The sequence below is a fragment of the Cherax quadricarinatus genome, chromosome 5 (genome assembly GCF_038502225.1).
Source record: "Cherax quadricarinatus isolate ZL_2023a chromosome 5, ASM3850222v1, whole genome shotgun sequence".
NCBI classification, from domain to species: domain Eukaryota; kingdom Metazoa; phylum Arthropoda; class Malacostraca; order Decapoda; family Parastacidae; genus Cherax; species Cherax quadricarinatus.
Genome location: NC_091296.1, coordinates 5,913,673 through 5,931,216, shown reverse-complemented (window position 1 = coordinate 5,931,216; position 17,544 = coordinate 5,913,673). Strand labels below are relative to the sequence as shown.

The following is a 17,544-nucleotide window of genomic DNA, read 5'->3' as shown; positions in this document are numbered from 1 at the left end:
CCATTCCCTGCAGTATTTTGTATGTCATTATCATGTCTCCCCTGACCCTCCTGTCTTCCAGTGTCATCAGGCCGATTTCCCTCAACCTTTTTTTGTAGGACATTCTCCTGAGCTCCAGAACTAACCTTGTTGCAAACCTTTGCACTTTCTCTAATTTCTCGATGTGCTTGACAAGGTGTGGGTTCCAAACTGGTACTGCATACTCCAGTATGGGCCTGATGTACACAGTGTACAGTGTCTTGAACAATTCCTTACTAAGGTATTGGAATGCTATTCTCAGGTTTGCTAGGCTCCCATATGCTGCAGCAGTTATCTGGTTGTGTGCTTCCGGAGATATGCTCAGTGTTATGCTCACCCCAAGATCTTTCTCCTTGCGTGAGGTTTGCAGTCTTTAGCCACCTAGCAGATACTCTGTCTGTGGTCTTCTTTGCCCTTCCCCAATCTTCATGACTTTGCATTTGGCGGGGTTGAATTCGAGAAGCCAGTTGCTGGACCACGTGTTCAGCCTGTCCAGGTCTCTTTGTAGTACTGCCTGATCCTCATCTGATTTGATTCTCCTCATTAACTTCATATCACCTGCAAACAGGGACACTTCTGAGTCTATCCCTTCCATCATCTCATTCACATATACCAAAACTAGCACTGGTCCTCGGACCGACCCCTGTGGGACCCCGCTTGTCACAGGCACCCACTGTAATACCTCATCATGTACCATGACTCGTTGTTGCCTTCCTGTCAGGTATTCTCTGATCCATTGTAGTGCCCTTCCTGTTATACATGCCTGATCCTCCAGCTTCTGCACTAATCTCTGGTGAGGAACTGTCGAAGGCCTTCCTGCTGTCCAGGAAAATGCAATCGACCCACCCCTCTCTCTCATGTCTTACTTCTGTTACTTTGTCATAAAACTCCAGAAGGTTTGTGACACAGGATTTGCCCTCCATGAATCTGTGCTGGTTGTCATTTATAATCTTGTTCCATTCCAGGTGCTTCACCACTCTCCTGATAATCTTCTCCATGACTTTGCATACTATACACGTCAGTGACACTGGTCTGTAATTTAGGGCCTCATTGCTGTCTCCTTTCTTAATAATGGGGACTACATTTGCCGTCTTCCATATCTGTGTGTGTGTGTGTGTGTGTGTGTGTGTGTGTGTGTGTGTGTGTGTGTGTGTGTGTATACGTGTGTATACGTGTGTGCAAATGTAGGCTGCATTGCATTTGTCATACACTTAATACAATAGTGATGGCTTATGAATGGACTCTTGAGAATTTTCAGAATCATACACATTAGGGATGTCGTAATTGACTCACATGTGCACTTGTGCGATTGCAGGTCCCATGATGATAATTGTGCAGAAAGTTACAGCTCTGGCCTACAGCCTACATGATGGACTGTCTGGGCTAAAAGATGAGAAGCTTACACCATTTCAGCGTCAGTTTGTCCTAAGGTTAGCAGTATCTTCAGTTCTCATGATACCATCATTATGATTTTAGTTTTCTAAGTTGTTGTAGCTCATAAAGTTCATAGTGAAATAATAATGGTAGAATTACTGACAGTATGTTAAGTAAAAGGACACGTGTAAGTAATGTGACGTTTTATTGTGGTAACATTTCACTCGCCAGGAGCCTCATCAAGCTGTTACCAGATTGTCAAAGCTCCTGAAGAGCAAAACATTGCCACAATAAAATATCACATTAGTTGCACATGTGTTGTTTTATCTAACAAAGTTCATAGTGTATTTTGTTGATAAGAGAAAATGTAGATGCACTTATCAAGTTCTTAGCCAACTTAGTAAAATTGTTTGTACCTGTATATACTGAAACAGTCTATGAATGTTTTGTAAAAGAATAAATTAATTTATTCTTTTAAGTGAAAACAAAGTTTTAATAGATTTCAGTTGGTTTAAAACAACCTGGTATATTTTGGATTCGGCTGTTGATCTGGTTGTCTGTTGTGTAGTGTGTTATGTTAATTTAATATTAACATGTGTGTTATGTTATTTTAATATTAACATCTTAAAATTCTAGCTAAACAAAATTAGTGAATTTCTTGACAGTATGCAATTTGGTATTATAAGTTGACGCTGATAAATAAGGTGACTGTTGTCAGGGTAAGATTGATATTGCAGGTACTGCTCTGCCTTGCAGAATCAATAAGATATGATGGCTTGTGATTCATTGCAAGTGGATGACCATAGGGTTTTAAAAGTTTTGGGAACATTCCCATGCAGACTTCAAACACAGGAAAGGAGAAAGTGAAGAGTATTGTGATATTGATAAAGAGAATGGGGGTCCTTGATAAAGGTGAAACAAGAATATGTAGTCCTTCTTAACTTGGTTGTTTAAGGTGAGACATGGTCATGGAGTGAGTCATTAATGTTCAGGTCGCTGAAATTATTTTTTAAATAGAATATATATTGGAAAGTATATATATGTGGGGAATTAGGAGAAAACATGAAATATGGTGTGTGTGTGAAGCCATAAGACAGTTGAGAAATACTTCTTGGTGGTTATGAGATGTTTAGAGAGTGACGTCTGACAGGAATAGAGGGAGAATAGCAAAGCACAAAAGGCAAGAGTAATGGTTACATATCATATATTCAGGAAGAGTATATGAGAAAAATATGTACAGTATACTTTTGTGGAAAGATAAACAGGCAAGATTACATAAAATTGTAAGATGTTTGATCAATCCTGAACCATTATTAACCCTTTCAGGGTCCAGAGGCCAAATTTCAAAGTCTGCACCAGGGTCCAAGAATTTTCAAAAAATAATTGTTATTTTTTCTTGTGAAATGGTAGAGAATCTTTTTCTTAAGGTAATAAAACAAAAAGTACAAAATTTGATGGAAAATTGACGAAATTATGATCTCGTGATTTTGATGTGTCAGCGATATTTACGCATCGGCAATTTTGCGGACTTTGACTCTCATTTTAGGCCAATTACATTATTCCAATCGACCAAATTCTTAGCTATTTCACTAGTATTACTTCTATCGATTGAGCATGAGAAATTGCCAAGTCAACAGTTTTAACTACAAAATAGTGATTCGAAATTGGTAATTAGGCCAATTTAATGCAAAGTTCAAAATATTCCAATTTCAAAGTAGGGTTCAGGATAAACAATGCAGGCATCCCTGGCGCTAAACTAACATTTCCTCTGATCATTAGTTACGTTTTCAGGCTTTACAAACGAATTCCATTTTTATTTTTTATTCACATAATGAGTTTTTATTCAAACCAAAAAATAGAAGATTTACTGTTATGCAATATTGTAATAATTGTGTAAATAATATCACCACATTTGTGAACGTATATTAGACCCACCAGCTGGCGTGTATTAGACGTGCGAGGTTATTTGTTTACTCTTGAACATTGGCAAAAATTTAACATTTCTGTTACTTTGAGCTCAGGTTCAAGACATTTCCAGTACTAAACCCAATCAAAATCACCTCTATTTCTGTAGTATCTATCAAATGAGACCAAGATATCGCAAATACAACTATAAAAAACATACGAAAAAACACTGCAAATTTGCTGTTTTAATCGAAAATTATGGTCTGTCTTTTTTCTCTCATTATGCACTGAGTGCTGCAGGATTTGTTTTATGTGGTGCACACATACCACATAGGTGTGTTCTCTCATATCTAGGCCAAAATTTACCGCTCACAGCTTATCAGAGTGAGCTGAGCTCATGGCGTAGATCTACGGTTTGGACCCTCAACATAAAGCAGTAGATCTATGGCACGGACCCTGAAAGAGTTAAGTTACCTGTGGCTCATTGATGGCTTCAGGATAGACAGAAACTTCAGCCAATTTTCTTATACAGTTATTGTTAGTTGTGAATTGTTGCAGCCAGAGTATTAAGACATTCTTCACATACCCTTCATATAAGCATTTGCACTTGTGTAGCTAAAACATCAGAGAAACTTAGTAGAGAAGAGAGAATTAAACAACGAGACTAACAATACATTAATCGATAAATAATTTAGTTTCATATGAGCATGATCTTCTATATCTTAACCTACTGTCTTATTAAACTTAAAAATTAGTCATATATAGGTGATTAATTTGCAAATTAAAAAAATATAGGAGGTACAAGTTAGTACCATGCAGAGGATAATACAGTGGTACCTCGAGTTACGAATTTAATTTGTAACTCGAGTACCGATATTGAACAAATTTGTTCCCATAAGGAGTAATGTAGGTTAGATTAGTCAATTTCATACCCCCAAAAATACACTTACAAAAGCACTTATAAAAATACACTTACATAATTGTTCGAGTTGGGAGCTGTACAAAACTCAGGGTACCACTTTAGGTTTAGGGGATTAAAGAAAGTCTTCATATGGCTCGATTGCTGCTGTTGTATTGTGTCTGGGAAAACATTTTAATATATGTAAAAGATTTCCCAGAAACAAAAATATCTAAAACAGAAAAACAGAATGATTATAAAATGAAAATAGATAACTTATTTGGTGTGAAGAATGGATGGTGGATTTTAATGTGAATAAGTGTAGTGAGAGAGATGGGTGAAAGTGAAAACACTCTCCATGATAATTACAGGTAGTTATTTCATCTTAAGAATATCAGATAATAAGAGGTATCTCCAGTCATTATAAATGCACAGTTCTCGCCTCAAATTCACATTAATGCACTTTTAAACATGTTATATTCAATATTATCTAATTTAAATGTGGCTTTTATTTATCAAAAGGAAGGTAGGTTACAGATCTTTTTAAAATTTGATGTTGTGTTAGACCATTTGAAAGGGAAGTATTTTATAGCTAGTTTTACTATTGGTGTGCTGCTTCACTACTTTGGGAGTTATATAATCCATCTCTTAATTATACAAAAATCATATGAATTACAAAAAAGTGAAAATGCAGACTGAGGTTGTAGTCTAGCTCATTATGCTGGTGCAGTGAAATTATATTTCATATCATCAAACTCTAATTCTAATTTAGTTTTGCATCCAGATCAGCATAAGTTACATAAACAGGACATAACTTGGTTCTAGTTCTAGTTCACTGGTATGATCTTCGCATGAATCTACGTACATCTCTAGAAGATGTTCAATTATACATATAAGATGGCACAACCCATAACCTGTCCCCCACCCCTTCCCATCCCTCGGCTTAGGCAAGTGGTCTAGAGATTTAACAATTGGTTATTCCATTTTTGGGCTAAATTACGGCATTTATGGATTTGGAAAAGGCGTATGACAGGGTGGATAGGGGGGCAATGTGGCAGATGTTGCAAGTGTATGGTGTAGGAGGTAGGTTACTGAAAGCAGTGAAGAGTTTTTACGAGGATAGTGAGGCTCAAGTTAGAGTATGTAGGAAAGAGGGAAATTTTTTCCCAGTAAAAGTAGGCCTTAGACAAGGATGTGTGATGTCACCGTGGTTGTTTAATATATTTATAGATGGGGTTGTAAGAGAAGTAAATGCGAGGGTCTTGGCAAGAGGCGTGGAGTTAAAAGATAAAGAATCACACACAAAGTGGGAGTTGTCACAGCTGCTCTTTGCTGATGACACTGTGCTCTTGGGAGATTCTGAAGAGAAGTTGCAGAGATTGGTGGATGAATTTGGTAGGGTGTGCAAAAGAAGAAAATTAAAGGTGAATACAGGAAAGAGTAAGGTTATGAGGATAACAAAAAGATTAGGTGATGAAAGATTGAATATCAGATTGGAGGGAGAGAGTATGGAGGAGGTGAACGTATTCAGATATTTGGGAGTGGACGTGTCAGCGGATGGGTCTATGAAAGATGAGGTGAATCATAGAATTGATGAGGGAAAAAGAGTGAGTGGTGCACTTAGGAGTCTGTGGAGACAAAGAACTTTGTCCTTGGAGGCAAAGAGGGGAATGTATGAGAGTATAGTTTTACCAACGCTCTTATATGGGTGTGAAGCGTGGGTGATGAATGTTGCAGCGAGGAGAAGGCTGGAGGCAGTGGAGATGTCATGTCTGAGGGCAATGTGTGGTGTGAATATAATGCAGAGAATTCGTAGTTTGGAAGTTAGGAGGAGGTGCGGGATTACCAAAACTGTTGTCCAGAGGGCTGAGGAAGGGTTGTTGAGGTGGTTCGGACATGTAGAGAGAATGGAGCGAAACAGAATGACTTCAAGAGTGTATCAGTCTGTAGTGGAAGGAAGGCGGGGTAGGGGTCGGCCTAGGAAGGGTTGGAGGGAGGGGGTAAAGGAGGTTTTGTGTGCGAGGGGCTTGGACTTCCAGCAGGCATGCGTGAGCGTGTTTGATAGGAGTGAATGGAGACAAATGGTTTTTAATACTTGACGTGCAAAGTAACATTTATGAAGGGATTCAGGGAAACCGGCAGGCCGGACTTGAGTCCTGGAGATGGGAAGTACAGTGCCTGCACTCTGAAGGAGGGGTGTTAATGTTGCAGTTTAAAAACGGTAGTGTAAAGCACCCTTCTGGCAAGACAGTGATGGAGTGAATGATGGTGAAAGTTTTTCTTTTTCGGGCCACCCTGCCTTGGTGGGAATCGGCCGGTGTGATAATAAAAAAAAAAAAAAATAAATTGCATTCAGCCATAGCAGGAAGATACATCCCAAGACACTGGGCATGCTGGGCACATAATTATAGTTATAGGGGTTAACATGTTCCTCACTACCCTAGCAGGTACTAGAAGACACAAGAGTTTAAATAACATGAAAGTACTGTATCTAAAACATTATGGTTATCAAACTACAAGAAGATCAAAGTTTATTACTCGTAAGAAATATAAATTACAGAATGAAATGAGAATGAAATTGCTTAACTTGCCTTAACTGCAAAATAAAGCAGTTTGTAATAAAGTTGGTGTCCTTTTACTTAAAATAAAACAGGGGATATGTTAGCATCTTATAGACTCAGGGAAGGTATGTTAAAACATGGTTGTGAAAATAGGCTACAATTAGTAACAGGGAGGACAAGTAGATTGTCTAATTAAATCAGAAGTCGGTAATATTTCTTAATCAATAGCATACAGAACGAATTTGATGATTGGAACATAATTTTTTTTATAATGAAATACATATGTACACAGTACGACACAAAAGGAGCATAACTTTCTTCCAACCAATACAAATATAGTGCCATAGGTTATTACAAATATTGAAGCTAATTTCTTTCATGTGCACATGGAAAGTGATATACTGTACTAGCTACTAAAGGACATTTTTAAACTCTAAAAAATTCCTAATATTTGTATATACGTATTGTACTGTATATACACGTACAATAGAATACTTTGCTGCATCAGTGGATATGCCCAATTTTACAATTAGATAAAAGTCTCTCTCTATAAGTAGCAAACAAAGGATTGAACCTTCGGTACTCTTTGCTGAATGACCTAACAGTTCACAAAGTATAATACAGTGGACCCCCGCATAACGATTACCTCCGAATGCGACCAATTATGTAAGTGTATTTATGTAAGTGCGTTTGTACGTGTATGTTTGGGGGTCTGAAAGGAATAATCTACTTCACAATATTCCTTATGGGAATAAATTCGGTCAGTACTGGCACCTGAACATACTTATGGAGTGAAAAAATATCGTTAACCGGGGGTCCACTGTACTTAGTAATAATAATAATACATAATAATTCGTAGCAAACAAGAAGAAATAATCATGGATAGTATTGTCATGTTGTGTACTGATTATGAAGAAGAGGGAAACTTATTTGCACTTACTATTTACTAATACTAATTACTCTAAGACTGTAGGGTAGTATATTTAGCAATATGATGTTATTGATAGTGGTGAGTTTGAAAACGAAGCAAGCATTGAAACTGTATATCACACTCAGGACTTGTCCATGTACTTAACAGAAAGAAGCCCACTGCAATAGAGTACTTCGGCTACGTGCTAAATTTCCATTCACTCCTTGCTGGTCCGTTCTTCATGTTTGCCGACTATCAGGATTTTGTTGAGGGGACCAATTATAGGAAGCGAGCTCTCGAAACCTCGACAGCAATAGTAAGCACCTTCACAAGTATTTTGGCAGAGAACATTTTCAGTAGGTAATAAACCATTCAGCAAGAGCTGGTCATGCACACTCTTTCCCTTCTTAAATTATTCAGTTCACAGCATCCCTTAGGAGATCTCAGGGATTTTAAATCTTCTTGTTATTCTTCTCACTAATAACTCTTTTCTTAAACTCTGACTTTCAGTATTTTCCTGCTTCATTTTTTTCCATATGCAGCACTGCATGTGTGCTCAGGGAACAACTATTCTGCACATTCTTGTCAGTTTACGTGAGTGGCTCATGCTGCTTGTGCACTTGTGGGAATCTCTCGTTCTATTCTCATTCATGTGGGTCAGTGGATGCATAAGAACATAAAGGAGGAACACTGTAGAAGGCCTCTTGGTCTATACTAGGCAAGTCAATCTCAAGACAAAACATACTAAAAAAAAATATACCTAACCCATTTTCAGTGGATTGTAACTTCTACAGGAAGATTAGTAAACCAATAAGTATTTTCTTTTAAAAATTTAAGATGGTAGAATGTTTGGGGTAAGACTAATCTAAATTATATGAAGATATACAGTAAACTCTCTCATAATGCATGGGTTACATTCCTGAAAATTGGAAATGTTATAAAAAAAAAATTGCATGAAAAAATGAACATATTGAAAAAATAAGTTATGTTGTAAACACTTCTAAATTTGTCAATAAAGTTTTTTGTTTACTATTACACTAAGGTAAAAATTACTACAGTATGACTTTCCACACATTACTTGAAGCATGTCAAGAGTACGAGGAGGGTTAATGTGGGCCTGTTAGGCGTCGGTCTGGAGTTTTACGACATGCTAGCCGCGAGTTCAATCCCTGCCCGTACTGTGGCCTATTAAGCTAAGTTGGAGATAGTAGAGTTTGTAAGCTGACACACACTGAGTACATTTCAGTATCATAAAAAAAGCCACATTTCCTTGCTAAATTGCACCAAACAGGAACTTGTCACTTTCTTCTTTCAACGTACCGGCCGTATCCCACCGAGGTGGGGTGGCCCAAAAGGAAAAACGAAAGTTTCTCCTTTCAAATTTAGTAATATATACAGAAGGGGTTACTAGCCCCTTGCTCCCGGCATTTTAGTCACCTCTTATGACACGCATGGCTTACGGAGGAAGAATTCTGTTCCACTTCACCATGGACATAAGAGGAAATAAACAAGAACAAGAACTAGAAAGAAAATAGAAAACCCAGAGGGATGTGTATATATGTACATGTATATGTATATGCTTGTACATGTATGTGTAGTTTGACCTAAGTGTAAGTAGAAGTAGCAAGATGTACCTGAAATCTTACATGTTTGAGACAGAAAAAAGACATCAGCAATCCTACCAGCATGTAAAACAATTACAGGTTTCCGTTTTACTCACTTGGCAGGACGGTAGTACCTCCCTGGGCGGAACTTGTCACATCTACACCAAACAAACCTATAATAAAGATGAATGCATTGGAAAGTACAGTAATAACAAAAAAAAATGTAATAACACTTGTAAAATGGTGTGGGAAGCTGTCCCCCACTTGAAATAAATAAATCTAATGCAGGCTCAGTGATGATGCATCTGCTAATAAATTTAGTGTAGCAGTTGGTAACATTGACTGGCTGAGAGAATGTGACAGTCAAAACATTAACTTATGTCCACATATTCCTACAAAGAATAACAAACTTCTACAGTAAACATTGTTCTTTAAATTGAAAACCAAACAGATCACAACAGAGTTTGACTGGAGCATGAGTAAGCAGTAGCATCCTCAGATACCTTGACAAATAGCCCAGCTATGAAAAGCAATACAGTTGGGGGCTTAATATCCAAAGAACTAGCAAAACAATAAACAGTTGTATATATGATAATAGGTTCAATGAAACAAAAGGAGAAGTAAATAAAAGGATACCAGTGAGAGGCCTCTTGATCCAAGGAACTGGACATTTTACCTTTGGATTGAACCTGAAATCCTATAAACTAGTATTATTAATGTTAAGAAAGCTGCATCTCCACTATTATCTTTCACAAACAAGTTATCAAGGGTTATGCCACTCCACAAAAGTGGAGACCTAACAGAAATAAACTACAGGCCAATTTCTAACTTGCCATTATTATCTAAAAAAAAAATTAAAAATTATATTACAAAAATGTATACATACATAACTAAACAATGTTGTTTTCCTTGCTAGTTTGATTTTCTCTCAAAAAATATGAATGATCCAACAATAAAAATTCTTGACATAATCTATTATTTTTTAATAAACCTGGCATCTCCCATCAAGGTAGGGTGACCAAATGAGAGAGGAAAAAAAAAATTCACCATCACTCGTTCACTGTCTTCTTAGAAGCATGCTGACATTAAGGTTCAGGTGCCCTCTGAACTGCAACATCCTCACTCCTTCAAAATGTAGGCACTGTACTTCCCACCTCCTGGATGTATGTCAAATCTTTATCCAGTATGTTCACACTCACATATTGGATTCTTAAACCCATACCACTTTAAAACTCCTTCACACCCTCCCTCCAGCCCTTCCTGGGATGACCCCCATCCCTCTTTCCACTCTGGATTTATATACTTTCTTGGCTATCTTATTCTGCTTCATTCTCTGAATGTCCAAACCTCCTCAACAATCTTCGCTACTCTCTGAACATAACTTTTTTAAACCACACACCATCTTCTAATTTTTACACTCTGAATTCTTTGCGTAATGTCCACACCACACATTGCTCTCATATATGATGTCTTCACTCCTTCTATCTTCCTCTTTATTTCAGTGTTTATTTTTGTGATTTATTAACCCTTAAACTGTCCAAACATAGATCTACGTTTTTTCAACATTTGAAAGTATGTAAAAAACGTAGATCTTCTTTTTGTTTTTTTACATTTGAAAACGTGTAAAAAAAACTTTGATCTACGTTTTTTTTGTTATATTTGAAAATATGTAAAAAAAACATAGATCTACTTTTGGAGCACTACGCATGTGAACATAGATCTGTTTGGACAGTTTAAGGGTTAAATTAGCAGTTGACTGATCAGTGCATGGTGATTGGCTCTAAATTACAGAAGGACCCAACTTACAAGAGCTGCATTCCTAGTGTAGAGCTTACTGTGTAAAAAATATTAGTACAGAGGATGGTTAGGTTTCATGTATGTTTGTACTGAATATTGATAGTTGTAAAAATATAATTGGTTCTTAAGTGCCCTATTCAAAAGGGCAGAAATGTTTTACCTGGGATGAATGTTATAAATTGGTGAATAATGATGGCATATCCATGGAATATTGTGTATATGCTGCATACAGTATAGACCAAATATGAGTAGGTTTGTATTCTTTATTTTTCTTCCAGAATTCGCTTGACAGCAACAGGAATAAAAGTCCAACAGGCATAAAAGTCATGGACACTCCAAAGACAGCCTCTAAGCCTGAGGATGAGCCTAACCCTATCAGTGTGTCCCTCTACAAGGCTGGCTTCTCTGCTATCTGTGCTGTTGTTACTGTTTGTATTCTGCCCAAATTCCCTGTCTCCTATCTCACAGGTAAAACTGCTCACAAGTTCTCAAAACAATAACCTATTATGCCTGTCACTCTCAGCAGGGGTAAAAGTAATATAGTGTAGATTTGTACAGCTTAGTAGTTATGTTCCTGAAAGTAATAGTGTACTAATAATCTTGTTCATTTATTTTTTTTATTAATACATCGGCCGATTCCCACCAAGGTAGGGTGGTCCGAAAAAGGAAAACTTTCATTATCATTCACTCCATCACTGTCTTGCCAGAGGCATGCTTACATTACAGTTATAAAACTGCAACATAAACACCCCTCCTTCAGAGTACAGACACTGTACTTCCCATCTCCAGGACTTAGGTCCAGCCTGCAAGTTTCCCTGAATCCCTTCATAAATATTACCCTGCTCACACTTCAACAGCACATCAAGTCCTAAAAACTGTTTGTCTTCGTTCACTCCTATCTAACATGCTCATGCATGCTTGCTGGAAGTCCAAGCCCCTTGCACACCAAACCTCCTTTACCCTCTCCCTCCAACCTTTCCTAGGCCAACCTCTACCCTGTCTTCCCTCTACTACAGATTTATACACTGTCAAAGTCATTCTATTTCCTTCCCTCCTCTCTACATGTCCGAATCACCTCAACAACCCCTCCTCAGCCCTCTGGATAATAGTTTTAGTAATCCTGCACTTCCTCCTAATTTCCAAACTACGAATTCTCTGCATTATTTTCACACCAGACATTGCCCTCAGACATGACATTTCCACTGCCTCCAGCCTTCTCCTTGTTGCATCATTCACCACCCATGCTTCTCATCCATACAAGAGCATTGGTATAACTAAACTCTCATACATTCCCCTCTTTGCTTCCATGGATAAAGTTCTTTGTCTCCACAGACTCCTCAGTGCACCACTCGCCTTTTTCCTCTCGTCAGTTATCTGATTCACCTCGTCTTTCATAGACCCTTCTACTGACATGTCCACTCCTAAATATCTGAATACATTCACCTCCCCCATACTCTCTCCCTCCAATCTGATATCCAATCTTTAGTTACCTAATGTTTTTGGTTTTCCTCATCACCTTACTCTTTCCTATATTCACTTTTAATTTTCGTCTTTTACATACCGTACCAAACTCATCCACCAACCTCTGTAACTTCTTTTCAGAATCTCCCAAAAGCACAGTGTCATTAGCAAAGAGCAACTGTGACAACTCCTACTTTGTGTTAGATTCTTTATCTTTTAACCCCACACCTTTTTACCAACACCTGAGCATTCACTTCTCTTACAACCCCATGGTGACATCACACATCCTTGTCTAAGGCATACTTTTACTGGGAAATAATCTCCCTCTCTTCTACATACTCTGAGCCTCACTATCCTTGTAAAAACTCTTCAGTGCTTTCAGTAACCTACCTCCTATTCCATACATTTGCAACATCTGCCACACTGCCTCCCCATCCACCCTGTCATATGCCTTTTCCAAATCCACAAATGCCACAAAAGCCTGTGCTGTAAAAAATTAAACAGTATACAGTAATGTATAGGAAAAATTTAATGAAACTAACATGCAAAATATCAGTGCTTTTATGTATTAAATGAGCTCACACATGTCTGCATAGTGTATAAAATTTCAATAATAAATGTGGAAAAAACAAAAAAATACAGATTATTTTTTCTGCAGAAGATGGTAGAATAGCACCTGCTTTGTGTACAGCAACATTGTTAGTGCCAATAAGATTAGGTAAGATTTGTTCAGATTTTTAACCCAGAGGGTTAGCTACCCAGGATAACCCATAAGTCAGTGCACCATTGAGAACTGTTTCTTATTTCCATTGGGGTCCTTCAGTTTTGTCCCCCAGGATGTGGCCCACACCAGTCGACTAACACCCAGGTACCTACTTGCTGCTAGTTGAACAGGGACAGCTGGTGTAAGGAAACATGCCCAGTGTTTCCACTCAAGCTGGGAATTGAACCACAGACACTGTGTGAGGCATGTGTGTTGCCAACTTAGCCATGGGTCTTGCAGTTAGTACTACTGTGAGCTTCCTCTCCCTTGTAAAGCATTGTAGACCTGTCAGTGTTGTTCCAAGATATATTTGTAATGTAAATTTCTTAATTAACTCCATGAAATACTGACATAAAAGCTTTGATTTTGGATGTGTAAAGCCAGGGTAACATTGCACTCGTACAATTATAAAAATGATAAATACAGTATGCACCTGGAGAAGAGAGAAGTGTAGAGGAGAGAGAGAGATTCTGGGAAATGTTGAGTGAATGCGTGGGGAGTTTTGAATCAAGTGTGAGAGTAATGGTGGTTGGGGATTTCAATGCTAAAGTGGGTAAAAATGTTATGGAGGGAGTAGTAGGTAAATTTAGGGTGCCAGGGGTAAATGTAAATGGGGAGCCTTCAATTGAGCTATGTGTAGAAAGAAATTTGGTAATAAGTAATACATATTTTATGAAAAAGAGGATAAATAAATATACAAGGTATGATGTAGCACGTAATGAAAGTAATTTGTTAGATTATGTATTGGTGATGACACTGTGCTCTTAGGAGATTCTGAAGAGAAGTTGCAGAGATTGGTGGATGAATTTGGTAGGGTGTGCAAAAGAAGAAAATTAAAGGTGAATACAGGAAAGAGTAAGGTTATGAGGATAACAAAAAGATTAGGTGATGAAAGATTGAATATCAGATTGGAGGGAGAGAGTATGGAGGAGGTGAATGTATTCAGATATTTGGGAGTGGACGTGTCAGCGGATGGGTCTATGAAAGATGAGGTGAATCATAGAATTGATGAGGGAAAAAGAGTGAGTGGTGCACTTAGGAGTCTGTGGAGACAAAGAACTTTGTCCTTGGAGGCAAAGAGGGAAATGTATGAGAGTATAGTTTTACCAACGCTCTTATATGGGTGTGAAGCATGGGTGATGAATGTTGCAGCGAGGAGAAGGCTGGAGGCAGTGGAGATGTCATGTCTGAGGGCAATGTGTGGTGTGAATATAATGCAGAGAATTCGTAGTTTGGAAGTTAGGAGGAGGTGCGGGATTACCAAAACTGTTGTCCAGAGGGCTGAGGAAGGGTTGTTGAGGTGGTTCGGACATGTAGAGAGAATGGAGCGAAACAGAATGACTTCAAGAGTGTATCAGTCTGTAGTGGAAGGAAGGCGGGGTAGGGGTCGGCCTAGGAAAGGTTGGAGAGAGGGGGTAAAGGAGGTTTTGTGTGCTAGGGGCTTGGACTTCCAGCAGGTATGCATGAGCGTGTTTGATAGGAGTGAATGGAGACAAATGGTTTTTAATACTTGACGTGCTGTTGGAGTGTGAGCAAAGTAACATTTATGAAGGGGTTCAGGGAAACCGGCAGGCCGGACTTGAGTCCTGGAGATGGGAAGTACAGTGCATGCACTCTGAAGGAGGGGTGTTAATGTTGCAGTTTAAAAACTGTAGTGTAAAGCACCCTTCTGGCAAGACAGTGATGGAGTGAATGATGGTGAAAGTTTTTCTTTTTCGGGCCACCCTGCCTTGGTGGGAATCGGCCAGTGTGATAATAAAAATAAAAAATGTATTGGTGGATAAAAGGTTGATGGGTAGGCTCCAGGATGTACATGTTTATAGAGGGGCAACTGATATATCGGATCATTATTTAGTTGTAGCTACAGTTAGAGTAAGAGGTAGATGGGAAAAGAGGAAGGTGGCAACAACAAGTAAGAGGGAGGTGAAAGTGTATAAACTAAGGGAGGAGGAAGTTCGGGTGAGATATAAGCGACTATTGGCAGAAAGGTGGGCTAGTGCAAAGATGAGTAGTGGGGGGGGTTGAAGAGGGTTGGAATAGTTTTAAAAATGCAGTATTAGAATGTGGGGCAGAAGTTTGTGGTTATAGGAGGGTGGGGGCAGGAGGAAAGAGGAGTGACTGGTGGAATGATGAAGTAAAGGGTGTGATAAAAGAGAAAAAGGTAGCTTATGAGAGGTTTTTACAAAGCAGAAGTGTTATAAGAAGAGCAGAGTATATGGAGAGTAAAAGAAAGGTGAAGAGAGTGCAAAAGGAGAGCAGATGATAGAGGGGGAGAGGCACTGTCAAGAAATTTTAATGAAAATAAGAAAAAATTTTGGAGTGAGTTAAACAAGTTAAGAAAGCCTAGGGAAAGTATGGATTTGTCAGTTAAAAACAGAGTAGGGGAATTAGTAGATGGAGAAAGGGAGGTATTAGGTAGATAGCGAGAATATTTTGAGGAACTTTTAAATGTTGAGGAAGAAAGGGAGGCGGTAATTTCATGCACTGGCCAGGGAGGTATACCATCTTTTAGGAGTGAAGAAGAGCAGAATGTAAGTGTGGTGGAGGTACGTGAGGCATTACGTAGAATGAAATGGGGTAAAGCAGCTGGAACTGATGGGATCATGACAGAAATGTTAAAAGCAGGGGGGGATATAGTGTTGGAGTGGTTGGTACTTTTGTTTAATAAATATATGAAAGAGGGGAAGGTACCTAGGGATTGGCAGAGAGCATGTATAGTCCCTTTATATAAAGGGAAAAGGGACAGAAGAGATAGTAAAAATTATAGAGGAATAAGTTTACTGAGTATACCAGGAAAAGTATACAGTAGGGTTATAATTGAAAGAATTAGAGGCAAGACAGAATGTAGGATTGCGGATGAGCAGGGAGGCTTCAGAGTGGGTAGGGGATGTGTAGATCAAGTGTTTACATTGAAGCATATATGTGAACAGTATTTAGATAAAGGTAGGGAAGTTTTTATTGCATTTATGGATTTAGAAAAGGCATATGATAGTGGATAGAGGAGCAATGTGGCAGATGTTGCAAGTATATGGAATAGGTGGTAAGTTACTAAATGCTGTTAAGAGTTTTTATGATGATAGTGAGGCTCAGGTTAGGGTGTGTAGAAGAGAGAGAAAATACTTCCCGGTAAAAGTAGGTCTTAGACAGGGATGTGTAATGTCACCATGGTTGTTTAATATATTTATAGATGGGGTTGTAAAAGAAGTAAATGCTAGGGTGTTCGGGAGAGGGGTGGGATTAAATTATGGGGAATCAAATTCAAAATGGGAATTGACAGTTACTTTTTGCTGATGGTACTGTGCTTACGGGAGATTCTAAAGAAAAATTGCAAAGGTTAGTGGATGAGTTTGAGAATGTGTGTGAAGGTAGAAAGTTGAAAGTGAACATAGAAAAGAGTAAGGTGATGAGGGTATCAAATGATTTAGATAAAGAAAAATTGTATATCAAATTGGGGAGGAGGAGTTAGGGAAGAAGTGAATGTTTTCAGATACTTGGGAGTTGACGTGTCGGCGGATGGATTTATGAAAGATGAGGTTAATCATAGAATTGATGAGGGAAAAAAGGCGAGTGGTGCGTTGAGGTATATGTGGAGTCAAAAAACGTTATCTATGGAGGCAAAGAAGGGAATGTATGAAAGTATAGTAGTACCAACACTCTTATATGGATGTGAAGCTTGGGTGATAAATGCAGCAGCGAGGAGACGGTTGGAGGCAGTGGAGATATCCTGTCTAAGGGCAATGTGTGGTGTAAATATTATGCAGAAAATTCGGAGTGTGGAAATTAGGAGAAGGTGTGGAGTTAATAAAAGCATTAGTCAGAGGGCAGAAGAGGGGTTGTTGAGGTGGCTTGGTCATTTAGAGAGAATGGATCAAAGTAGAATGACATGGAAAGCATATAAATCTATAGGGGAAGGAAGGAGGGGTAGGGGTCGTCCTCGAAAGGGTTGGAAAGAGGGGGTAAAGGAGGTTTTGTGGGCGAGGGGCTTGGACTTCCAGCAAGCATGCATGAGCGTGTTAGATAGGAGTGAATGGAGACGAATGATACTTGGGACCTTACGATCTGTTGGAGTGTGAGCAGGGTAATATTTAGTGAAGGGATTCAGGGAAACCGGTTATTTTTATATAGCCGGACTTGAGTCCTGGAAATGGGAAGTACAATGCCTGCACTTTAAAGGAGGGGTTTGGGATATTGGCAGTTTGGAGGGATATGTTGTGTATCTTTATTCGTATATGCTTCTAAACTGTTGTATTCTG

General features: G+C 38.6%; 1 protein-coding gene across 1 annotated transcript in view; it reads left to right on the top strand.

Moving 5' to 3' along the window:
- oys (lysophospholipid acyltransferase 6) overlaps positions 1-17,544 on the top strand; it is a 47,552-nt gene that overhangs the window by 9,616 nt on the left and 20,392 nt on the right. The window contains exons 2-4 of the mRNA XM_070099515.1: positions 1,334-1,448; positions 7,835-7,982; positions 11,346-11,535. Of these exons, the coding sequence (XP_069955616.1) occupies positions 1,334-1,448; positions 7,835-7,982; positions 11,346-11,535 (453 nt within the window). The remainder of the gene's footprint in view (positions 1-1,333; positions 1,449-7,834; positions 7,983-11,345; positions 11,536-17,544) is intronic.